The sequence below is a fragment of the Xyrauchen texanus genome, chromosome 4, assembly GCF_025860055.1.
Source record: "Xyrauchen texanus isolate HMW12.3.18 chromosome 4, RBS_HiC_50CHRs, whole genome shotgun sequence".
Classification (NCBI taxonomy): Eukaryota; Metazoa; Chordata; class Actinopteri; order Cypriniformes; family Catostomidae; genus Xyrauchen; species Xyrauchen texanus.
Window position 1 is genome coordinate 25148372 of NC_068279.1, and position 27607 is coordinate 25175978.

Here is a 27607-nt window from a genome sequence, read left to right on the forward strand (position 1 = left end):
TATTTTAAATATTTTTTTATGTATTTCATATTACAAATATATTTATTAAAAATACATTATTTTATTTAGGCTACTGTAAACTATGCTTGTTATCAGTTCTATCCTGACTAATCCCCCACATTGGAAAAATGTAATTGCTTATTTTCGCCTATTATGGGTGAGGCAAGTTGCTTTGGGCTTTTGCGAGGTCGGGCAACACTGCAACTTGTATATCACCCACCCTTATTAAACTTAACTTTTGTACATTCTGGGATCAGAATTAAAATGGATAGAGCCTAAATAAAAAAAAATTATGTATAGAAAATTTTATTTGAATTACAGATCTGCTTCCAATCCGGCAACATGAAATCTGTATGAATGCATTATATCTAACAATCATTCAGTGAAGACTTGGAAATGATTGAGAAATATACACTCACCTAAAAGATTATTAGGAACACCATACTAATACTGTGTTTGACCCCCTTTCGCCTTCAGAACTGCCTTAATTCTACGTGGCATTGATTCAACAAGGTGCTGAAAGCATTCTTTAGAAATGTTGGCCCATATTGATAGGATAGCATCTTGCAGTTGATGGAGATTTGTGGGATGCACATCCAGGGCACGAAGCTCCCGTTCCACCACATCCCAAAGATGCTCTATTGGGTTGAGATCTGGTGAGTGTGGGGGCCATTTTAGTACAGTGAACTCATTGTCATGTTCAAGAAACCAATTTGAAATGATTCGAGCTTTGTGACATGGTGCATTAACCTGCTGGAAGTAGCCATCAGAGGATGGGTACATGGTGGCCATAAAGGGATGGACATGGTCAGAAACAATGCTCAGGTAGGCCGTGGCATTTAACGATGCCCAATTGGCACTAAGGGGCCTAAAGTGTGCCAAGAAAACATCCCCCACACCATTACACCACCACCACCAGCCTGCGCAGTGGTAACAAGGCATGATGGATCCATGTTCTCATTCTGTTTACGCCAAATTCTGACTCTACCATCTGAATGTCTCAACAGAAATCGAGACTCAGACCAGGCAACATTTTTCCAGTCTTCAACTGTCCAATTTTGGTGAGCTCTTGCAAATTGTAGCCTCTTTTTCCTATTTGTAGTGGAGATGAGTGGTACCCGGTGGGGTCTTCTGCTGTTGTAGCCCATCCGCCTCAAGGTTGTGCGTGTTGTGGCTTCACAAATGCTTTGCTGCATACCTCGGTTGTAGCAGTGGTTATTTCAGGCAAAGTTGCTCTTCTATCAGCTTGAATCAGTCGGCCCATTCTCCTCTGACCTCTAGCATCAACAAGGCATTTTCGCCCACAGGACTGCCGCATACTGGATGTTTTTCCCTTTTCACACCATTCTTTGTAAACCCTAGAAATGGTTGTGCATGAAAATCCCAGTAACTGAGCAGACTGTGAAATACTCAGACCGGCCCGACAACCATGCCACTCTCAAAATTGCTTAAATCACCTTTCTTTCCCATTCTGACATTCAGTTTGGAGTTCAGGAGATTGTCTTGGCCAGGACCACACCCCTAAATGCATTGAAGCAACTGCCATGTGATTGGTTGATTAGATAATTGCATTAATGAGAAATTGAACAGGTGTTCCTAATAATCCTTTAGGTGAGTGTACTTCTCACCTCTTTAGACTGTTATAACCTAAAATCGATTGGATCGCTTCAGAAGATGTGGATTAAACCACTGGAGAATGGATTCCGTTTATGCTGTTTTACATGCTTTTTGAAGCTTCAAAGTTTGGACACCATTCAATTGCATTTTACAGACCGTCCGATAGAGTGGAGATCTTCTTCCAAAAATATATCAACCACACAAAAATTAAAATTGTGTCATTTCTAGACTAGCATTAACAACTAAGTAATTCTGCAGATATTTATTCATCTTTCACTGTAAGAGAGCAACACACCTTGTTTTTCATGTAATCATCTTCCTACAGTATATGTGATTTTATACCCTGTGTGACAAATTAAAAACAAATGTGTAAAGCAGTCCAGATGTTAGTATGAATTCTGCCATCTTTACAGAGGCCAATGCCTGGAGCTTAACTTTTTACAGATATATCCCAACAGCCATTCTGTTTGACTATTGAACCAAATGATAGATCCAATCCTCAGATGAAGACCTAAAACATTTATTTTTATGGATAACTAAGCAACTTAGAGGCAGTCTGCTTTCTATGTCCATCATATATCTCTATAATGACAAATAGTCAATTTATTATATCTCTCCCCACGGTATGGGCTAAATAACTTCTCTTTGTGGTCTGCATGACCTCCCTCCACTTCTGCATGCTCTACAGCTCGTAGCCTAACTCAATACAGCATTAAAATGATCTTTATCTCTTAATAGTTTCACTATCCCAACACAGAAAATAATGCTAATAGAGCAAAAGAGATCCATTTCTGTTTGTGTTGTGTGTGGGTGTATAGTTTGCTTTTCCCGCTCGGTCTTGGCCGAGCAGAGTTTCATACTGCTTTTAAACCGCTCCAGTTCCCAGAGGAGGTTGATATATAAAACGGAACTGCAACATAGCTGACTGTGAATGATGACATTCCTAATCAGAAGCGTACATTAAGAGGGGATTGTTTTGCTTTTGTGGGAACTTAAAAGCGAATCTGTATTTAAATGGAAAAACAGTTGACGCATCAGTAAAAGGAAGGAATTTATGCTCTGTTTGATGAAAATGGTCCACACAGTAAGCATTTTTGATGCTTTAATTTCTCTGAGTATCTGGTACACACAATACAAGCTCACCAACAACAGTAACTGTTTTACACAGTACACTAAAGCTAATCAGAAACCTGGAGTATCAATCAAAACACAATAACGCTAAACAATACACATAGAAGAGGGACATAAACTCTCCATTTGAACCAAATTAATGGCTGCTTACTAGTTCTTTGAGCTGTTATGACAAAATTTGATCCTGCAGTACACTATGGGAACTAAATAAAATTTACTAAAACACTTTTTCCATTATTATCTTCTTCTGCAAAAAAAAAAGAAAAAAAAAGAAAATCCTACTTAAAAACAAAAAACAGCACACCACAAATTCACTGGCAACTTTAAATGCATTATACACTACAAGAAAGCCAATCAGAACGTTTGAGGATCAAATCAACAGTATTTACATACTCTAAACAATATACACAGAAGAGACAAAAACATATAATTTCTCTCAGAGTCCTCGTGCCTTCACCAAAACACTTTGTGATGAGGAAGTGGGTCTTTTGTCATCTTCGACAACCACCTCCTTGGCCACTCCCTGTGCATTCACAACAATTGCCATTTTCTTTAAATCCTCAAACTGTTTCTGTCTCTCAGCCATGGATGAGCAGGCCTCAATTACTTCATCACTCTCAAAATCATAATCACTCTTCAGCTCAGGAGCTTCCACAAAGAGCTGCCGGGCTTCATCTTCCTTTGTGGCTCTTTGGCGGATGGCTTGTTTCTGCTTCTGGAGCTGTAAAGCCCAGTTTAAGTCCTCTTCCCAGAGGGCACACTGGGATGGATAAAGATGCACTGCAACTTGAAAGGACCGCACAGCCTGGAATGAACACAAAGACCATTTAGCATGTGCATATACACTATGTGGACAAAGGTTTGTGGACACCCAACCACTACAAACATATTATCCTGTTGGTCATTTACAGTGCATTCATTAAGTATTCAGAGACATTAATTTTTTGTTGCATCCTTATGCTAAATAAAATGCTTTAAATTATTTTTTTCACATCAATCTACACTGCATACCCCATAATGACAAAGCATAAACTAGATTTTTTATAACTTTTATTATTTATTAAAACGAAAAAACAGAAATATCACATTGATTGTATTTAGATCCTTTGCTATGACACATAAAATTTAGCTCAGGAGAATCCCATTTCTCTGGATCATCTTTGAGATGATTCTACATTTTGATTGGAGTCCACCTGTGGGTATTTCAATTGATTGGACATGATTTGGAAATGCACATGCCTGTCTACAAGGTCTCACAGATGAAAATGCATATCAGAGCAAAAACAAAGCTACAATATCAAAGGAACTGCCTGCAGAGCTCAGAGACAGGATTGTATCAAGGCACAGATCTGGGGAAGGCTACAAAAAAATAATAATAATCAATTCGGCTGCATTGAAGGTTCCCTAGAGCACAGTGGCCTCCATAATTCTGAAATGGAAGAAATTTGGAACAACAAGTACTCTTCCTAGAGCTGGCCGCCCGACCAAACTGAGCAATCGGGGGAGAAGTGCCTTGGTAAGAGAGGTGACCAAGAACCCAATGGTCAAGAACTCCAGTGTGGAGAAGAGAGAAACATGCAGAAGGACAACCATCACTGCAACACTCCACCGATCTGGACTTTATGGCAGAATGGCCAAATGGAAGCCTCTCCTCAGTGCAATTCATATGAAAGCCCGCTTGGAAAAAGCAACTTCAGGACTGTCAGACTCTGTGAAACAAGGCTGTCTGGTCTGATGAAATGAAGATTGAACTGTTTGGCCTCAATTTCAAGTGTCATGTCAGGAGGAAAAAAGGCAATGTTCATCACCTGCACAATACCAACCCAACAGTGAAGAATGGTGGTGGTAGCATCATGCTGTGGTGGTATTTTTTAGTGGCAGGGACTGGGAGATGGGCCAGGTTTGAAGGAAATCTAAAGACGGCAAAATACAGTGATAAGGTGCACTCAGTAATTCTAATCCAATACACTTTTTGTCAAATTCTGCAAATATCTCCTCACAGTCTGCTAGCTGTCCATTCTGTGGGTCTCTATATACTCTAGTATTTGTACACAGCCCTGGCTCTGTAAATGGGTAAAATATCAGCAACAGGGGTTTGGTTCTTGCGCGTGCACAGGATGGGGGTGGGGACAGAGTGAGAGGGAAATTCATTAGAAGAACGACAGCAAATCTGGCTGATGCAAACTTCCTAAACTCCAAGGTGGACTAATGGCTGAGAAACAGACCAAGAGAAAAGGTCAGAAGAATATAAACTAATAAAAGAAGGATTATGATAAGTCAAAGGCTAGGAGCAGCGTCAACATCGATGAGGATTTTCAGTGGTGGAGAGACCTCCGAGATGTAAAATGCTTGTAGACGGATGCAGAAGTTGCTCTTTTCCTTCTCGATAGGTGGATAACATAAATTTTGCTGTTTAACAGAACCCATATATGCTGTTGTTGTGATGTTAGATTTAGTAGCAGGAGAGCTTTGAGTGTCTGGAGCTGGTGTGTGTAAAACTCTTTTTGTTTACTAAAAGTCTCATCTTCTCTGCAAGACATCTTAGCAGCAGCAACTTACTGTAACAACAGTTTGTTAACACAATACATAGCTAACTTTATTTACATTACTTGCGGTGTTGTTGTTCACTCTAATCGTCTAATGGTATTTGTCCGCACAACATTTGCAAAGGGTTTTATAGCCACACAAATTTCTACATCTCCTCAAACGTACAAACAAGGACTTTTCAAACTCTGCTGCCTTCTGCTTCACAGAAACCTGGCTGAGTGAAGCCGTTCTGGACAGAGCATTACATCTGTTAGGCTTTCAGCTGTTCCGAGCGGATCGCATCGTGGAGTGGAGAACATGCTTTTACATCAATAAAGGTTGGTGTACAGATGTAACTTCGTTAAAGAGAATGTGCTGTCCCAATTGGGAAACGCTCTTTATTAACAGTAAGCCTTTCTACTCGCCAGGAGAGTTTTCCTCATTTATTCTGGTGAGTATGTATATCGCGCCAAACGCGTGTGTGAACACAGCGCTGCAACAGCTGACTGATCAAATCACAGACAGAACAATAATACCCAGACTCAGTTATTATTATTCTTATTATTGGAGATTTTAACAAAGCAAATCTCACACGTGAACTGCCCAAATACAAACAGCACATTACATGCCCCACCAGAGACAGGAATATACTGGATCATTGCTACACAACAATAAAGGATGCATATCGCTTTGTCCCTAGAGCAGCTTTGGGACTCTCTGATCACTGTTTGGTTCATTCCAACCTACAGGCAGAAATTAAAATCAACCAAGCCAGTAGTAAGGACTGTACAGAGATAGACCAATGAAGCAAAGAGGGAACTACAAGCCTGCTTCGACTGCACGGATTGGAGTGTTTGAGGCTGCAGCCACAGACCTGGACGAGCTCAAAGATACGGTTACATCATATATCAGTTTCTGTGAGGATATGTGCATTCCTACTTGGACTTATTTATCATTCAATAACGATAAACCATGGTTTACAGGAAAACTCAGACAGCTTCGCCATGGCAGAGGGGTGGGGATGTCTTGTACAACCAGGCCAGAAACACGCTGAATAGGGAAATCAGAGTGGCTAAAATAAATTACTCTGAGAAGCTGGAAAGCAACTTTCAGCTAATGACCCTGCATCAGTGTGGAGTGGCATGAAACAACACACAAATTACAGGACTCCTACCCCCAACCCTGTGGTAGACCAACAACTGGCTGACGACCTGAATGTGTTCTACTGTAGATTTGAAAGGCCGAATCTCACACCCCACACCCACTCTGAACTTCACTTCACACAAACACCTCCTCCAACCCCTCCTCCCCCCTCCTGCTACTCAACTTGCACTTAAGATCTGTGAAGATGATGTGTGCCGGAAACAAAAAGATGAGGAAGGCCTCAGGCCCAGATGGCGTCTCACCAGCGTGTCTTCAATCCTGTGCTAACCAACTGGCCCCCATCTTCACACAGATCTTCAATAGATCACTGGAGCAGTGTGAAGTCCATGCTGCTTCAAATACTCAATCATTATCCCTGTCCCAAAAAAAATAAACTAAAATCACAGGCCTTAATGACTACAGACCTGTCGCCCTGATGTCTGTGGCCATGAAATCATTTGAGAGACTGGTGTTGGCCCACCTGAAGAACATCACTGGACCCTTTCTAGATCCCCTTACATTTTCTTATCGAGCAAACAGGTCTGTGGATGATGCAGTCAACAATGGATTGCATCATATCATGCAACATCTGGACAGACCAGGGACATACGCAAGGATCCTTTTTGTGGAATTCAGTTCATCCATCATCATCCCAGCTATACTCCCGAACAAATTACACCAACTCTCTGTTCCCATGTCTATCTGTCAGTGGATCACCAGCTTTCTGACAGATAGGCAGCAGCTTGTGAGACAGTGGAAATTCACTTCCAGCACCTGTACAATCAGCACTGGTGCCCCCAGGGATGTGTGCTCTCACCACTACTCTTCTCCCTCTACACCAATGACTGCATCGCCGAGGACCCCTCTGTCAAGCTCCTGAAGTTTGCAGATGACACCACTGTCATCTGCCTCATCCGAAATGACAATGAGTCTGCATACAAAAGGAGGCTGAATGGCTGGCTGTCTTTTGCAGTCATAACAACCTTGAGCTGAACACACTCAAAACAGTGGAGATGATTATGGACTTTAGGATTAACACCCCAGCACTGACCCCCCTCACCATTCTAAACAGCACTGTGGCAGCAGTGGAGTCATTCAGGTTCTACCATCTCACAGGACCTGAAGTGGGAGACACACACTGACTCCATTGTGAAAAAGGCCCAGCAGAAGTTGTACTTCCTTCGACAGATGAGGAAGTTCAACCTGACACAGGCGCTGCTGATACAGTTCTACTCAGCAGTCATTGAGTCTGTCCTCTGCACTTCAATAACTGTCTGGTTTGGTTCAGCACAGGAACAGTTTTTTCCCTCAGGCCATCCATCTCATGAACAGTTAAATTTGCCCCATTAAGAAATAATTATGTGCAATACACAGTTTAGCCTTTTATATATTTATCTAACACTTCTGCCATTTCATTCCTCTGGAAAAAAATAAAAAATAAAAAAATTGCACTGTAAAAAACAGATTTGTATTTTGCACTGTACATAACAGATAACAGATTTGTATTAGAATTGCACTATGCACGTATGTGTATAATAATTTTTTATTATTATCGGTTGCATACTTGCTGCTGTTTTTGTATTGTTGTGCTCTGGAAGCTCCTGTCACAGAGACAAATTCCTTGTATGTGTAAGCATACCTGGCAATAAAGCTGATTTTGATTTAAAAACACATGTTTGGTAGCACCCTCTTCAGTCACTGTGGTTTTGTATGTGTTACTGTAAAATCAAACTAAACAAATAACTCTTGCTTGTTCTAGCTGCTGTGTTTTGTATGCTGTTTTTGTGCTCGCTTGTCTGTTTGGAGGGGGCGGAGCTTCCAAAGGAGCACTGAAGGGAGGGGTGTGTTTGTTTTGGCAGTTGAGTTTGAATATCAACAGTGTTTCTCAGGAATCACTGAGTGCATCTTTAATTAAAAAATGGTCCAGAGCCCTTAGGCCCTCAGACTGGGCTGAAGGTTCACCTTTCAACAAGACAATGACCCTAAGCACACAACGGAAGAGTGGCTTAGGGACATCTCTATGAATGCCCTTGATTTGCCCAGCCAGAGCCCGGACTTGAACCCAATCGAACATATCAACAGAGACCTAAAAATGACTGTCCACCGATGGTCCCCATCCAACCTGACAGAGCTTTAGAGGATCTGCAGAAAAGAATGGCAGAATATCCACCAATCCAGGTGTGCATAGCTTGTTGCATCATACCCAAAAAGACTTAAGGCCGTAATCGCTGCCAAAGGTGCCTCATCTTAGTACTGAGTCTGAATGTGTCAAGTGATATTTAAATTTTTCATTTTAATAAATTTGCAAAGTTATCTAAAATCAGTTTTTTGCTTTGTCATTATGGCGTAATGAAGAGGTCTGAATATTTTATGAATGCACTGTAATTGAAAAAAACATTGCTGGTCCTTCCTAGCAGCTTTGATTCTTTGAGAAGGCTTTTCACTTGATGTTGGAATATTGCTGCAGCGATTTGCTCCAATTCAGACTCAAGCATCAGTGAGGTCGGGTACTGATGTTGGGCGATGGGGCCTGGCTTGCAGTCAGTGTTCCAATTCAACCCAAAGGTGATCAATGTGGTTAAGGTCTGGACTTTGTGCAACACAATCAAGTTCTTACACACCAGACTGAGAAAATAAATATTTTGGAACTTGCTGGACAAGAAAATGACACTCCCCAAACTGTTACCACAAAGTCATCATCGTATTATCATTGCATTATCTTTACAAGAATTAAAGGAATAGTTCTCCATCATAATTCATGACATCCCAAACTCGTATGACTTTCTTACTTCTGTGGAACATAAACAAAACAGTTTTTGAAGAATGTATGAGGTGTTTTTGTTCATACCACACAAGTAAATGGGGATCAAAACTTTCAAGCTCCAAAAAGGAAATAAAGGCAACACAAAAGTAATCCATAAGACTTGCGCAGTTTAATCCTTGTTTTCTGAAGCGTTCGATCGCTTTGGGTGAAAGCATATTAAAATGTACAATATGTCCTTTTTAACTTGACATCTGGCCCAATTGGAACACAGTGCAGGCTTCAAGAGGGAAATGCTTTGACACTTCACGTGAATGCCAGGTACTTAAATTTGGGCATCATTGCACATCAATAAGATGTTGTATTTAAATTATTATTTTAGTGTGTGTGTGTGTGTGTGTGTGTGTGTTCCCGTCAGCCTTGTGAGGACAAATGTACATTTTAAAGTATAGAAATGTACCCCGTATTGTTCATAAGTTCTTTAAAAAAATCTTTGTTTTCCACAGAAAAAGTAAGTCATACGAGTTTGAGATGGCATGAGTGTGAGTAACTGATGAGTGAATTTTCATTTTGGGTGAACCATTCCTTTAAGGGGTCAAGACAAACTGTTAATTTGAAGGGGTTGTGACAAGGAGGAGGGCGTAGAATCAGCTGATCAGAGGGACAGTTATATAAAGGGGAGCCAGAAGCACCATTTCGAGAGAGAGTATTCGGCCGCATTACATGTGTGTCTGTAGATGTTTATGTTTGCATTAAGTTTTATATTAAAACTTTGTTTACTGTTCAGCTTGTTCCTTGCTCATCCTTGAACTGTTACAGGGAAGTCAATATAGAAATGGGTAATATGTATCCATTCCCATCTGATTACAAAATCTATCAAATGTTAACTTTCATCTTAATTCTACACTGCTGCATTTCTGAATGACATTCTCATTTTTACTAATCATAAGGCTTTGAAAATACAGTCCATAATAGCTGAATCACATGAATTATATAGGGTTACAATCAAAATGAGGTGCTGAAAATGGCAATATCTGAAGAGATGAATGAGTTTGTGCTCATTTATTACTAACAGAGCCTTGAAAGCCTTGTCCTGTATATAACCAAGGTCCTATTAGGACCTTTCAAGCTTGATTATTCCAGATGGATCTACCATTAGATGTGTGGGCACTGTTTGACACATCCACCTTTAACAAAATTACAACACATATTTTCCGCATGAGAATAATCTTTAATTTAAACACTTGGTTTAGTGCCCTCTCCACAAGCCTAATTCATTTCATTTGTATTTGTAATTTATTTTTATTTAATTTAATATGGATAATATGACCACACAGACAGTGGCAGACAATAGGAAACTGAATACTGATTCTGCACTCCAATGTTGTGTTTTGCCAAAATATAATGTCATGAACAGTAGCTCTGTAGTACTTCAAAGAGAGCACATACCTTATACTCCAAAATGAGCATGAATTAATATTATTTATATATTTTATTATCAATTTTGAGAATTAATGGTTCTAACTAGTTCTTTGAGTTGTAATGATAAAATCCTGCAGCATTCTGTGGGAACTAAATCAAATTTGTTAAATCATGCATGCTCACACAATAGTCATTTACCATTTACCTCCCAAAAAAAAGAAAATACCACTTTAAGACTAGACTAGATAATCTTATAATAAGCCTTAAAAAGAAACCACAGTCTGTGCATGTATGCAAACAACAGGAGATGGTTAGAGCTAAAAACCACGTTATTAGGAACACAACATCCACATTACTTCAATACAGTCTTTAAGCAACAACTACAGTATGGAAATGTAGGCAGATGTGTCACAGATGTATTCTACATAAGAGCATCCAATAAACAACATCCACACAGTATTACAATGACTGTCAGAAAGCTAAACATTTACTCAATAAAGATGGGTTTTATGTGTGCAACCAGTTTTACAGCAGCTTGACTGCTTCTCAAGAGATAACGTACCATGGAGAACAGCTCTAAAATATGCTCATTTATTTCTATATGAGATCTAAAGTATAGTTAATGTTGTGAAATAAGTCACCCAGAGAGAGAATGAGTCAGAGCAAAGAGAGGGTTTTTTTTTAATCTCATGGATAAAAAATGATTTCATAAATAGCATTTAGTGGACAAGTTTACATTCATAAATGCCCAATTGATTTGAAGGAATGGCCCATTACTTCAGAAACACAAGATCACATATAAGCCCTGAGAGATGAAGATTATTGAGCTGTTGCCAGTGCGAGCTGGAGCCAAGAATCTAGCCCTTGTCAAGAGGAAAAACTTTAATGAGGAATAAAGCCATCTGATGGCTTTGGGAGACGTCCTCTGCTCCAGGGGCCTGATCGATTTAACAGAAAGTAGATGATTTAATCAGTTTACCATATCACACTCAAAATAAAGAATAATCAACAGCAGCAACAGACTGAATGGCACTGAATCCTGAATTGTGCTGTTGAGTTGTTTGGATTTGAAACTATTTTTGTGCCATTGTGATATTTTTATGAAATTAGAACAATAACATTAAATAAATAAACAAACCTGCATCCCTCCTGTAAAAGCACATCCAGACAGGGAACATAAACAACAGCTGTGTCTAAGAAAAACTTCTATTTACAATTTTCAGGGTTCCCACTATTTGTGACCAAATAATTTAAATGAATTTTCCAGTCATTCATGATTTTTTTGAGGAGAGCAATTTCTAGCTAATAAAATTCGTAAGATATTAGCATTGATATACAGTGCATCCGTAAAGTATTCACAGCGCTTCACTTTCTACAAACAATACCCCATAATGACACCGTGAAAGAAGATTGTTTGAAATCTTTGCAAATTTACCACAAAAAAAAAAAAAAAAAAAAAAATCACATGTACATAAGTATTCACAGCCTTTGCTCAATACTTTGTTGAAGCACCTTTGGCACCAATTACAGCCTCAAGTCTTTTTGTGTATGATGCTACAAGCTTAGCACACCTATTTTTGGGCAGTTTCTCCCATTCTTCTTAGCAGGACCTCTCAAGCTCCATCAGGTTGGATGAGGAGCGTCGGTGCACAGCCATTTTCAGATCTCTCCAGAGATGTTCAATCGGGTTCAAGTATGGGCTCTGGCTGGGCCACTCAAGGACATTCACAGAGTTGTCCCATAGTCACTCCTTTGTTATCTTGGCTGTGTGCTTAGGGTCGTTGTCCTGTTGGAAGATAAAAACTTCACCCATGTCTGAGGTCCAGAGAGCTCTGGAGCAGGTTTTCATCAAGGATGTCTCTGTACATTGCTGCATTCATCTTTCCCTCGATCCTGACTAGTCTCCCACTTCCTGCCGCTGAAAAACATCCCCACAGCATGATGCTGCCACCACCATGCTTCACTGTAGGGATGATATTGGCCAGGTGATGAGCGGCGCCTCGTTTCCTCCAGATATGACACTTGCCATTCAGGCCAAAGGGTTCAATCTTTGTTTCATCAGACCAGAGAATTTTGTTTCTCTTTGTCTGACAGTCCTTCAGGTGCCTTTCGGCAAACTCCAGATGGGCTGTCATGTGCATTTTACTGAGGTGTGGCTTCCGTCTATCCACTCTACCATACAGGCCTGTTTGGTGGAGTGCTGCAGAGATGGTTGTTCTTCTTGAAGGTTCTCCTCTCTCCACAGAGAAACGCTGTTGGGTTCTTGGTCACCTCACTGACTAAGGCCCTTCTCCCCCGATCACTCAGTTTGGCCAGGCGGCCAGCTCTAGGAAGAGTCCAGGTGGTTCCAAACTTCTTCCATTTACGGATGATGGAGGCCACTGTGCTCCTTGGGACATTCAATGCTGCAGAAATTTTTCTGTACCCTTCCCCAGATCTGTGCCTTGATACAATCTTGTCTCGGAGGTCTACAGACAATTCCTTGGACTTCATTGCTTGGTTTCAGCCTTGTCATGCACTGTTAACTGTGGAACCTTATATAGACAGTTGTAGAAAAATCAAGGATGATCAGTGGAAACAGGATGCACCTGAGCTCAATGGCAAAGGCTGTGAATACTTATGTACATGTGATTTTTTTAATAAATATTTTTAATAAATTTGCAAAGATTAAAAAAAAAACTTATTTCACGTTGTCATTATGGGGTATTGTGTTTGTAGAATTTTGAGGAAAATAATTAATTTAATCCATTTTGGAATAAGGCTGTAACATAACAAAATGCGGAAAAAGTGAAGCGCTGTGAATACTTTCCGGATGCACTGTACAGGTATATATATATATTTTATATGGTTCACATTTTTTTTAAATGTTGACCCAAAACTGTAAATTCTGTCATTATTTACTTACCCTCAGGTCACTCAAACCCATAAATTGCCTCACTTTAAAGTTTAAAGTGAATGAGCTCCTATAAGCACTCATCCATGAACATGCAATGGACGTTAAGTTTTTAACTGGAAAATGACTTGCATTTTAGGTTGTTTCTCACCTAAACTTATTGTATGGCTTTTAGAAGACTTGAAATATGACACACAAATCAAATACTACATCACATACTATAACAGGACTACATCAATGTTATTTTGGGGTCATTTTTAAGCTTTAAAGTGAGGCACTGCCATTGTATTGAATTTTTTTTAAATTGAATCTCCTTTTGTGTTCCGAATTAAAAAATAATGTCATACACGTTCGGAATAACACATGGGTGAGTAAATTATTAATAATGTCATAATCAGGCCTGCAAGTTACATTTGTAAAGTTTTTGTTACTTATTTTGTGCAAAGATGTATGAATAATAATATCTATGTTGCTTGGAAAATAAACGGCAACAATTACCATAGCTACAGTTCTAGGAAATATGTTCCATCATCTTTAGAAAAACTAAATCTCTCTTGATAAATACTGCATGTAAACTTCAGTCCGAATGTTTTTCTTGAGGCTTCTGTCATCCTCCGGTTATTCTTCTCTTTACTCAATGACTTGACATGACATGCTTGGCCCGAAATAGGAAAGTATTCACTCTATCTCTAGCCAAGACTTCAAGCTTGGTGTTTAGAATAGAATTCATGCATTGACACATACATATACAAACACACAAGCAGTTAAGTGCCAAAGAACTGCAGGATCCGCAAGGTTTTTATTTCTTCAGTAAGCAAGCACATCACCTGTCTAATGCACAAATTTACACACAGGTTAGGGCATGTAAGGTGTGGCAGTGTTCTGCAATCTTTTATGCTCCTAGGCTTGGATGTGCTCAAGCACATATTTTATCACAGTAACACTGCTGAATGAAAGATAACTGGCAAGATGACTCCCATTCATCTCATATTGACTGACAAGCACAGAGAACCAACAGGGGAAAGTTAATCCTCCTGTTATGGTCAGGTCATTTTGACAAGGTAATCCTCAACATAATGAACGTCATAAAAGTTTTTACAATATTTGTTTATATGTATGGACTGTCAAACTTTTCACCTTTGCTTGGGTCAAACTGACCCGGGGAGAAATACTGCTGGTTTTCAATGCAGCTGTAAAGCTTCTCTTGAGTAAAGAGTGTCACCATCTCTTAAACTCTTTCACTCTTAAACACACACACACACACACACACACACACACACACACACTCTTGCATGCACGCACACACACAGATTTCTAGTTCAATTGCAAAATGTTAATTTCACTATGCAGACAATGTATTTGTTGTACAATAATAATTGCTCTTTTTGCAATATTCATATGGTTGAAATCTTGCTAAATATAAACCATGATTCTGTTTTCTTTCAAAGATCAAAATTTTAAGTAATGTAAGTATCAGCTTATTTTAAGTAGTGTAAATCCTTACAGTAAAGGTAAGGATTTCTGTATATCTACTGTACACCTGTAGTACCACCACTGAATTTCCAGTTAAAATGCTGCTATGTAAGCCTGTGTTCAGTGTGAAAACATTCAGGTAACAAATGCCAGAATTCACGTTCATAATTTATAGACAAGAGTGCTGTAAATCTATTAAAAACCTATTGAACTCTATATGGGTCATTTTGACAGATGTTATAATTTTTTTATCTTAACAGAAGGGTTAACACTAAAAGTTTAAATACAAAAAAATTGCTGTGAGGCAGATGAGAGTAAAGGAGAAAGGAATCAATAAAAACATAAATGTTTTTTTTGAGGAGACATAGAGATGGAGAAAGTTGGGAAGGTAGAGATTTTTAAGGGAAAATGGATAACGAAAGACATAGGAGAAATAAACTGATGTCAAATATAATGATTATGTATCCACTGTCTACTGCACTGCATACATTTACAGTTACTTTGGTCCATTACTGGGCAATTTTATTTTATTTTGTAAATATAGTTTCTGTACTTACAAGCTCCACTTCACCAAGACTTAGTTGGGCGCGACCGAGAGTTTGCCACGCCTCCCACCAGAGGGGGCGGAGTCCGGTCGCCATCTCCGCAGACTGCACAGCCAAGAACACTTCTTGAAGGATGACCAACACCTAAGGGTTGCATTTTAAAAGGTTAGAGGTGATGAAATCTCCTGAAACCATTTAGTCAGCTCTCTTCTCACATTTACAAATATCCAAATAAGTGGGTTTCCCCAAAATAATAGTGTATCTGACAAAAATCATTCTGTCTCTCAAAGACAAGTTTTTCAGGAGTCAGTGCTTTACTCGTTCAATGATTTCCAAATTAATGTTTTCAATTTCAATAAGAATCGTATGCTTTCTGTTAGAACAACTCACAAGTAATTGCTTTCTAAATCTTTAGTAAACACGTGTTGATTGTGTCTTTTTAAGAGTTTCCCCATCTTTTTGTAGTGAAAACTGTTTTGCTTTTGGTTTGTCAGGAAACAATTCGACACCCTTAACAACCATATGCTATTCAAGGACATAAACTATTAACTCAATAACCAAGCATATGTTATTTGACATTTGGTTTTAAAGACCAAGAAATTCTTATCACACACAAAAACGTAACTGAAATAAAACCGGATCCTCAATTAGATGCACAACATACACTACATATAAAGACAATTAAAAAAAAAACAATGAATGAGCAAACACATTACATGGCAGCACTAGGATATGCTTGCATAACAGGCGTTTCCATTACAATGTTTTATTTACTTACAGCCTATAAAGCCTTTGAAATCAGGTCAACCTTATAATTAAATATATAAGCCAGCTTGTCCAAAGCAGGTTATTATGTGATGTGGTTTCCAGCAGCATTTCATTTTGAATTAGCAGACTGGCTGAAAATGTTATATTCACATGCTGAGGTGAATTCCACTGTAAAACAGGTGTGTAATGAGCAGATGCAGGGAACAGAGTGAGAGGAGAGGGAAAATAAGATATAAGAAACCAATTGAGAAGGTAGATTGAAAATAACTCTTATGCAGACTCTACTTTGATGACAAATATTGCTCAAAGACCTCATAGACAGGACAAGACCAGAACCAAGCAGCCTGTCCAATGGTATCAGATTACTAATGAGATAAGTTCAGCATTGCCCATGTTGGAGCTATAGAGACACATTCACTCATCACCACTTTTTAGGTGACTCCCCCGATGTGATCACATGATCCACCTGGAAAAGGTCACTACTTCAGGTTTGGTTTACAAGACTGGGGAAATAAAGACCATTAGTATTTTCTACTGCAATCAGTGTGCACAGCCCAAAACCATGGCCGTTGACAGACATTTTGAGGCGCAGTGGATCAATCTGATCCCCTCCCCCTCACCAGTACCTGACTCTCTGACCTGGTGCCTTGTGATTGTAATAGTATTGTCTATATATTAATATGCTAAATACACAACTAATGCAAAATTATGTATATAACTACATTTGTTTAAATATGCTTTACTTGCAAACACAAAGTTATGCATTACTTCCTCCCATGGCAAATGATTTTGAGGAAAAATACTTTCCTGGAGACACAGTGTGCACTGTGCATGATCTTTTGCTATATATTTTCATCACATGATTCACCTGCTTGCTTGCTGGGGTTTTGAATCCAGCTTTGCAAAGAAACACTTCCTTTAGCAGCCTTCCTCAGCTCTTTCTGTCTCATCTTCTTTTTTTATGAAAGTGTACTACTATACAGTGTGCAACACAAAATTTGAACATATACAATATGCACAGCATAATGTGATACCTGATATGCAGACCTAATGTTATTTAACATTATGCAGTTCAATTACAATAACTGTTTTGGCATAGGCTTTATATGTGAAAGTACTGTATACTTTAATACACCGTAAATTGTAGAAAACAGCTTGCTTCATATATTCAGTTCAGCAACAGTATAAGGGCTCACTTTATTATCCTTTATCTTATATATTATAACCTTATGATTTAGATAACCAACAATAAAAAAATTACGCAGAGTGTGTTTTACTCTTCATCATGTCTTAATCGCTATGACGCTTTGGATAAAAAGCTTCTGCAAAGTGAACATTTTCAAATATAATTTCTTTCTCCAGAGGGGCACCTCAGCCCAGGAGGGCAAAGGGGCAGTGGCTTGGGCCACTCCCATGTGAATGTCCCTGGTGTGGTGCCCCTACAGTGTATGTTAGTCTTTGTCTTCATGACGGCCAATATTTCTTCCATTTAAAATTTTCTGAAAAAACTCTCTTTTTTTTTTTTTTTTTAACTACTCATGTATGTGCAATTCTCAAGGAAATCTTGGTATTTTAGAAACAAATTTCTGTCGTGTTACGAATCCAGGTTACAAAACCTGACAACCAATAAATGAAACGAGATTGGAGGTGTGGAATAGAGCTACTTTGACTTTTGAAATCTTTATTGTCCCTTCAAAGGCCAAATTCTATTCTGTTGCAGCATTTGATGACAAACACCTACATTTTTTATTAACAAATAAATCAGGTACAAATCACATCTATAAAAATTGAAATAATAAAGTACAGCACCATATTTCAACCTTTATATAACCAACTTTCTTACTTATCCCCTACCTCAGATAAACATGAACAGCTGAATAGCATTTACTAAAAAAATCTTTAAGCTCTTACAGTCCTAAACTTAGGAATGTTGTATCACCTACCTGAAGGGAGGACTTCAAATTCTGAGTGAAGGATATGAGTAGAATCATTATGGTCAAACGCTTTTCATATAGAGCGGACACACTTAGCTGCTCTACACCGGTAATTCCCGATCCCAAATTCACAATTCGCTGCATCTGCGCTCTACTTTTAACATTCATTCCATAAAACCAACAGATGATGATAAATGTCAAGACATATTCAATAAAAGATCTGTAAAACAATGCAAGTACAGTTTTATCCACATCAACTTCAGCTTCTTAAGTAAATACAAATGCTTCTGTCCCTTTAACACAACCAAATTTGTATTTTCCTCCCACTTTAACCCTGGGGTCAACGGGCGTGGCTGTGTGTCCTGCTAGATTTTTTTCGTCATTACAGTGGAAAAAACATCAATAATTTTGGGGCATACAGATAAGTGTAAGACATCATTAGAGACTATAAAGGGTCTACTTTTATTTGTGTACACTCACAATAACAACAAAACCTTGTGCTTTTGTAAAATAAAGAAAATAAAAAGGGTGAGCAGTAAGAAGTCTCTGGGTTTGCTTTAATTGTTTTAAATAAAACAATTCAAATGTAAAACAAATATTCTCCTGCAATGTAATCTGTATGAAACAAAGCGATGTACAGTTTCACCTGGCTCAGCGAATTATCTCTAATGTGATCACCCACCAGCAGAGCTAATGCAAATGGTAAAGGCCCCGACTTTGACATAAAAACAACAAGTTCTTTCATTTTTCTGTGCATTTGAAAGACAGCATAGAAAACTCCTGGATAGTGATGAAGAGTTAAAACTTTCCTCAGAAGAAGTGCGGGACTCCGATGAATGTTTGTATTTTGAAGAGTGACTTGATCCAGCCGAGGATACAATTTCGGACGAGTAAGTCATTTAGTTTTAATTAGTTGACATGCAATTTTATATAAACATGTACATATTTTACTAGACTTGCCAGCCAGGATTCAGAGTATTGACATTTGAAATAAATTGTATGCTGTATGATATAAATATGATATGTAATATGATATAAAAATAATATGAATGTTTAGATTATATTTTAATTAGTGTTTATGCTGCCTCATTATCATCAACCAAGCTTGTGCTTGCAAATATGGGTTCAGGTGTAAATTAGTAAAATGCACTTTAAATATGCCCATATTAGAAAATCACCATCTTATAATGTTTTCTAAAGGATCATGTGACAGAGAAGACTGCAGTAATGATGCTGAAAATTCAGCTTTGATCAGAAATTGCATTTTACAATACATTCAAATAGAAAACTGTTCTTTAAAATTGTAAAAATAGTTCAAAATATTACTGTTTTTACTGTATTTTGGATAAAATAAATGCAGCCTTGATGAGCAGAAGAGACTTCTTTATAAATGGTAGTGTAGGTCTAAAATTAAGTAAAGTCTTTATGTAAAGAAAATGTATAGTCAGATAAATTCTTTTAACTTAAAACTTGATTTTGATCATTAAGTCTCCTTACATTCATTCTCTTTCTGTCACATTCCTCAGTGATAGGCCCAGGGGAGGTGTCTTTGTATCCTCAGGTGTTAATTACAATCAATATTCACGATAGTTCACGCATCCTCGCATATGACCTTTCTAACACTAAAAGTGTCTTACAAAATTTAATTACTATATTGTTTTGTATGAATGAGTGATCATACATCATTATGTAGCAAAAATCTAGGCTACAAGATCCAGTTCTCAAAAAGCTTATGGACAAATGTTTAGTATGTGTTATATGGCCTTATTTCAATGACTTAAAAATTTTGTTTTTTAAAAAAAAAACATTCTCAAAAATACAAACATGTATATACATGTTGCTCACATATTATTGTAGCCCAGTTTGTGCTGAATACAGTGTTATCAGACTTTAGCCATTAATGTGTTTTTAAGCAACTGAAAAAAGCACAAATGTCAAGGCATGTCAAAACTTCTCCATGGTCCAAAATGCCCTCAGACCCCAGAGGGTTAAGTTTTATCAATAACTGTGCTGAGATGTTTATAGGAACGGACCATCTCAACCTCATTATATTCAATAATAATTTCGGTACAGGTACTAACACTTTTGTTGAAATCTATTATCATGTCATTGGTTTTGCCAATATTTATTTCTAAAAAGTTTGCAACAGGGTAAGCGATGGGAAAGGAGAAGGCGGAAACCGGCAGAACAGTCAACATAAGTTTTAATAACATAAATTAACTCAAATCAACTTAAACACAAACACACAGACACACACACAGCAGCCACATTCTTTCTGCTAAAATATGTGGTTGAATTTTATTTCAATACACAAACGCTGAAGACAAGTCAACAAATACTAAACGTGCGTATGTCTTGCCAATTTCTATGTTTATTCACTACCGGTCAAAAGTTTTGAAACACATACTCATTCTTTATTATAATTTTTTTCACCCTTTGCTTAGATTTTGCAGACATGTACTCTTGGCATTTTCTCACCCAACTTCTTGAGGTCTCACCCCGAGATGCTTTTTAAACTGTATTGAAGCAGTATGCTGGGCACTTACCAGTCCAAGTCGGTCCAAACCTTTTTTTCTAAATAAATTTTTTGTTTTGTAATTAAATAAATTAATATGTAGGCACAATTATATTTTTGTCTACAAAACTAATTTCAAATATTTAAACATATGCCTTCATATCAAAAGATTTTTAAGATCATGAGAAACATTTCAAAAGTTTTGACCAGCAGTGTACATCAGATTTAAAAGAGTAAGAGTGGCATCCTACACACTCCTATTACTCCTATATGCAAAATGTAGCTGATCTAACCTGTGACTAAAATTATTTAAAATAACATTTTTAATAATAATAATAATTCTTTGAAAACACTTCATTAACAATGATGTGAGAGAGACATCTGATCTTGTGTTTTAACCATGGAACAGATCCGAGGTATAACAATCACCAAAGTTCTGTTTATGAAATCTCAATTAAAAATCTTTCAACCCATTTGCCATGTCTAAATTTTCATTTAATTTCTTCACAAGAAGCATCTTCTGGAGAAAGAACTTGGAGAAAATTTAGTAATGTGGCTATTCTACCTAGAAGTGGCCATCCAGCCAAGATGACTCAAAGGGCACATGCAGATTGCTCAATCAGGTATAAAAGAAAAACCAAACCCTTAGAACGACAGCTGAAGACTTCAGGAATAATACTACATACAGAATACATACTAATCTACTATAAGGAAAACATTAAACAGGCGTGGTGTCCATGGCCAAGAAAGAAGTCAATGCTTTCCAGCAAAAACAATGCTGTGCGCCAGACGTTTGGCAAAGACCACCTTGACACTCAACAATGCTACTGGGAAAATATTCTGTGGACTGATGAAACAAAGGTTGAATAATCTGGGAAGAACACACAGCACTATGTGTGGTGTAAATAGGGCACCGCATTTCAACGTAAAAACATCATCCCAACGGTGAAGTACGGTGGAGGGAGCATCATGATTTGAGGCTGCTTCGGGACATAGACCGCTTGCAATCATCATTGGAAAAATGTATTCCAAGTTTATCAAGATCATCTACAGGATAATGTCTGGGTGGCAGTGTGCCAGCTGAAGTTCAGTAGAAGTTGGGTTATGCAGCAGGACAATGACCCTAAACATACAAGTAAATCCACTACTGAATATCAAAAAAAAAAAAAAATCTAACTTTTGGAGTGGCCCAGTCACAGCCCAATAGAGATGCTGAGGAATGACCTCAAGAGAGCCATTCACATCAGACCCATTCAGACCAGAATATGCCTGGCCTGAAGCAGTTCTGTAAGGAAGAATGGTCTAAAATTCCTTCTGAAGGTTGTGCAGGTCTAATCTGCAGCCTGAAACATTTGGTTGAGGTTACTGAGGCTCGACCATTTATTAAATCCAAGGGTTTCTTTTATTTTTCCACAGCAATGTGAATGTTTAACAGGATGTGTTAAGTAAAAACTTGAAAAATTAGAATTGTATGTGATGTTGGCTAAATCCCATTATACCTATACTTGTGACTTGACCAATTAATGCAGAAAGCAACTAATTCTAAAAGGTTCATATAATTTTTCTTGCCAATGCACTTAATGTCCGCCATTTTGAATTTAATTAAAAACTTATTTTCGAGCACCTTTTAAGCGTTTATTGGATCTTCTCCATAATTGGGCCAGTTTATCTTCAGACCTTACTTGTAAACAGTTATTAAAAGCTTTTTGCTATACTAAACCATTTTCGGTTAACATGTCATTGAATTTGATGGCATGATGCCAAACAGAATCTGAGGCTCTATCTCAGCCATGCTTTAATGTATTGACATAAATCTTTGCATGTGTCATTGCCACGTGTCCAGTATTTACTGTTGGTGGTTTTGAATCATAACTAGACATGTCCAAACCATAAATTAATCTCACTCAGGATAGCAAAAAGGTCTAAATTGGTTTGCATTCACTCAGACAGCACACGTACGCACTGAATCATTTGAAGCGGTTTCTCACTCACCAACATGGTCACAGAATACTTTAAAACATGGAGAACAAAAAGAACACTAGTTGCAGTGGATATTTATCTGCAATCAATGGAAACCAAACCTACAAATGCGTCATATTGTTTGCCAGTGATGAAGAAGGTCTTATTAAGTTTCACAGGTGTGCAGCTTGTGAATGGCTATTGCAGGTAAAGATATTTTACAACCAAAAGAGTAGCCTACATGAAACATATCTTAAAGTGATATAGCATTACCATTTTTTTGGACATGTACCATTACAAGGAAGCACCATGTAAATACAATGTTATATGAATAAGGTAATAATATATTGAAGTACCATGGTAGTACCATTGTGTTCTTTGAATTACCTTAAGGTCTCATGTAAATACAATAGTATATAAATACACCAACCATATTTTAAAGTACTGTAGTAGTACCACAGTACCACATTTTTGAGTAGCTTTCCCAACATTGTGAGCCAGTAGCCACCGATGTGCAGTACCTGCAATGACGAAAAAAAGACACAACAGTACTAGCAGCATACCACAGTTATTCTTTTATAGCGGTACTGTCGCCCAGAAGGAGAAATGCTCATGGGCGCCCCACCTCTGGGTGGATGGAGAAAAACTCAGGGAAGGAGTAACAGCACTGATATCAGTCCACTTTGAGCACTGGTTTTGAGTAGAGATCAATCAGAAGATGGGTGTGCACCATTCAAACTGTCAGTTCAAGCACACTCCTCCATGACATCAAAAACAATTCAGAGCAACAGACAATGATACCGAGATATTATAACCAAAACACTTGCCATGGATAATATGAAGAAAGATGAAAGGGGCATTAAAAGGAAACCATAAGTGGAGAGGGAAAGATGCATGGGGGGGGTGACTAAAAGGAAGACAGAAAAGGGTTGCCAGAGGACAGAAAGGAGAAGGTGATTGGATCTAATGACTGCTTCTGAATACAACCTGTATTAGTGAAAGTAGTGAGCAAATAAGGGTACGTTTACCTATACTTGCCTCAGTGAGTATTTCTATATGGGTATACTTGAATGAATGAACGAGTGAGCAAGCAACATATGATTTTGAGCCACTGAGCAAATTCTCAGATGCAAATCAATTAAACAAAATTTTATAAATGTTGAATTTTCAAAAGGTGCTTAAAATGGAGATATAATGACATTTTAATGAGATTTTTCAACACTTTACAATAAGGTTTTATTTGTTAACATTAGTTAATGCATTAGGTATAATAAACTAACAATGAACAATATATTTGTTACAGCATTTATTAATCTTTGTTAAAGTTTAATTGATTACAAATATAGTTATTCATTATTAGTTCATGTTAGTATAAATTGCATTATCTAATATAAACATTTACTTTCCATTTAAAAAATGTATTAGTAAATGTTGAAAAGGGCTGAATTTGTTTTTGTTCATTGTTAGCTCATGTTAAATAATTGTGTAAACTGATGTTTACAAATAGAACCTTAGTGTAAAGCTTTAACAAAATAATTAATTAAAAAATATCAATCAATACTCCGTGATTAGCAGCAATTTAAAAAGTATCCAACTCGTATGCTAAAAGATATGGTCAAAATTATCAACAGAAAACATAATATCGGTCTCTGTCAGAACCAAGATGTCCTGTAATTTCCAGACAAAAGGGTCTTATCTGGACTGTCAGAGCTAAAGCTGAAATTAGATAGAAATTAATTATGTTCAGAAGAGAAAAGGAAAGGAAAAGGAAAAGAAAAAAGAAAAGATATGAAAGGCAAGATAAGAGAATGAGGAGAGAAATGAAAAAAGCGATAAAAGATGAGATAAGGTTGAAAGCCTGTAACAAAATTGGGCAACTCTTATTCACACATATTAACAATAATGCTATCTATTTGTTGACTAATGAAAGTGACTACTTGTAAGAGTTATGCAAATGTTTTTCAAACACTTTCTAAACGCAGTTGCCCCAACACTTGGCCAGTGTAAATAGCTATTCTTTGATTTGAAATCACAAAATTCAGGTGGCGCGCGCACACACACACACACACACGCACACACACACACACACACACACACACACACACACACACACACACACACACGTGCAAAGGTTTGGGTCCACTTAAAAATGCTTTTAAAAGCTGGGGTACGTAAACACTTGCCACGAGTACACAGTAACTGAAAGAAGTCGTTGCTCCAGCTTGTTAACACTAAAGGTGGAGCCTGTCTGCATGGTCGTCAAAATTTTTATTTCCTTGCACATTACACAGTATAAACAGTGTCATTCATCATTGTAAAAAAAGGTTTGCTATTAATTATCCACGCTTCTAACTTTAAACAACATTCCATCATTAAACATCAAATCAATGAAATGTTAATATTACTTATTCTATATTTATTATATTAAACAGTAACTCCCACTTATAACTCCCAATTACTCTACTAGTCTACAACTTGCACTGAATTTGTTTCAAATTATCTTATAATCTTTAATCTAAAAGCTCATGATTACGTGCTTAAAAGACAAATATAAAATATGCCCATGTACGAATAGCCAAAAATATAAAGTCCCATCTCATCTTAGGCCACATCCACCCTAATACACTTTTGTTTGAAAATGCATTGATTTTGATACGTTTACATCACTTATCGTCACTGAAACAGCATTTTCCTCCACATTTACATTTACATTTACGCATTTGGCAGACACTTTTATCCAAAGCGAATTACAGTGCAATTATTACAGGGACAATCCCCCGGAACAACCTGGAGTTAAGTGCCTTGCTCAAGGGCACAATGGTGGTGGCCGTGGGGTTGGAACCAACGACCTTCTGATTAACAGCCCTGTGCTTTAGCCACTATGCCACCACCACCTCCACCCCAAAACTTTGAAAACAATGACATAAGGAAACTGAAAACAGACTTTAAAACTTAAACTGATTAGTGTGGATGTAGCCTTATTTTCACATTTAAATTCTTCAAAGTAGCAACTTTTAGCATAGATTGCTAGATTTGCCTAGATGTAGATGCTCAAATGCTTGAAATCAGTTATGAAAATAAAAATTAATTGTGCCTATGTATTAATTTTTTTGCCAAACAGATATTGTAATATTTATTGATTATTAAATGGATGAGTTGGACTCTATAGTGAAGGAAAAGCAGCCAGCATATACAGTAACGCCTCACAGGTGGACATCTCAGGGAGTTACAAATGTGTACTGGTCGGCGCTGCACTGTCTCTTACTGTGCCTATTGTCCTGTTCCTTTTAGTAATTTATTGTACTGTCCCATACTTTTTGCACACATTTGCACGTTCACTTTATGTAGAAATGTTATTTAGTCTGTGTAGTCTCATGTGGTTCTGTGTTTGTCATATGTTGTTTTTATGTAGCACCATGGTCCTGGAGGAACGTTGTCTCGTTTCACTGTGTACTGTACTAACTGTAAATGGTTAAACAACAATAAAAACAACTTGACTTGAGTTGTTTGAGAGAATGCATTTGTAGAGCTGTAGTCTAGACAAATGATGCCTACTTTCAAGAATCTGTGTGTCCAAACTTTTGACCAGACGTGTACAGTAGGTCCTCTACAACTAATTTTAAACAGCAAACTGTTACAAGCAGAGAGTCAACATGTGCTTCAAATTTCAAATTGTATTCAACACATTTATTCACAAATAGGTAGCAGCCAGATAGTTAGGTATCTGGGCTACTAACATGTATGATGGAATATTAATCCCAGGTAAAGGTGACTAATGAACTTGTGAGTTAATGCCATAATCTTGCACTATCACAACTATCCCTTGAACAAGAATGAGAAATGGCAAAGAAAATGTGTTGCCTTCTATGGACCTCGCTTTAAAATCTGCAGTGTTTTAAATGAATAATAATTCCATCCAGAATTAAACATAGTTTGAGACATAAAGTGAGTCTATAGTTTTCTCTCGGCAAGATACAGTTTGTTTGTGTGGTACCAGTACATGGCAGAGTGAGAGATGAGAAGGGAGATCATGGGGGAAAAACCTAGATGTCAAAATGTTTTGTTATAAAGCCACAGATAACTCCACAGATCAGTGTTTGGGGAGTGGAACATGGAAAGGAGAAAATGAAAATAACAGCCAGAAATAAAGAGTGTGTCAGCAGACCAGCTGTGTATATGTGCCAGTACATTCCACAACTGCAGACCATTTAAATGATTCTTACCTGTGACTTCATTTCATATAACACAGCATCGTCTGGTGTAAGCTGAAGGGCCTCGTCCCATCTCTTTAATGCCTCCCAGTTCCTAAAACAAACACACACACACACACGTTTGTTTTTCTGTCATGATGGGGACTGTACAATGTAGGCAAAACCTGACAGCACATACATGCAGAACACTCTTATACAAAATTTCAATTACCATAAAATGTATTTCAACTTAATAATACAATTAATTAATCTGGGTCTCTCCTAGCTATAGGTACGTATACATGAGGTACGCATAAACCTGATTTACTCTACGTAGAACAGGCGTGAGTTATTTTAACCAAAGAAGCCGAGACCTTAAACACACTGTGGAAAACAAAAATGAAGCAAACTGAATTGATCTTCATCTGTCTGAATTGTATTATTTGTTTGTTTGTAGACTCTCACTTTAAGGGAAATATAAAAATGGTCAATTCAGACTTTTTAATTTGTATTAATTTTCTCTCATTGGACACCGCTGAACCCCCTTACAGTATTTCTTTATCTGTCAAAATGCCTCCTATATCCCATACACATACTATATTTTCTGAATGTAAAATTTTTCAAACAAAAACTGGACTGCTGTCTTTCAAACTGATGATCGTATCTTTTAACATTCGTGTCCAAGTGCCCTCGGCTGATGATGTCTTGATGAAATATTTGAATCCTCTGG

At 37.6% G+C, this 27607-nt stretch overlaps 1 protein-coding gene across 2 annotated transcripts in view; it reads right to left on the reverse strand.

The window, feature by feature from the left end:
- Window positions 1-2718: 2718 nt before the first annotated feature.
- The window catches only part of LOC127640740 (tetratricopeptide repeat protein 33-like), a 45217-nt gene continuing 20328 nt past the window's right edge, over window positions 2719-27607 (reverse strand). For both annotated transcript variants that reach the window (XM_052123462.1, XM_052123468.1), the window contains exons 3-5: window positions 26911-26992; window positions 15524-15655; window positions 2719-3553 (exon numbers count right to left, since the gene is read on the reverse strand). In XM_052123462.1, the coding sequence (XP_051979422.1) occupies window positions 3185-3553; window positions 15524-15655; window positions 26911-26992 (583 nt within the window). In that variant the 3' untranslated portion in view covers window positions 2719-3184. The remainder of the gene's footprint in view (window positions 3554-15523; window positions 15656-26910; window positions 26993-27607) is intronic.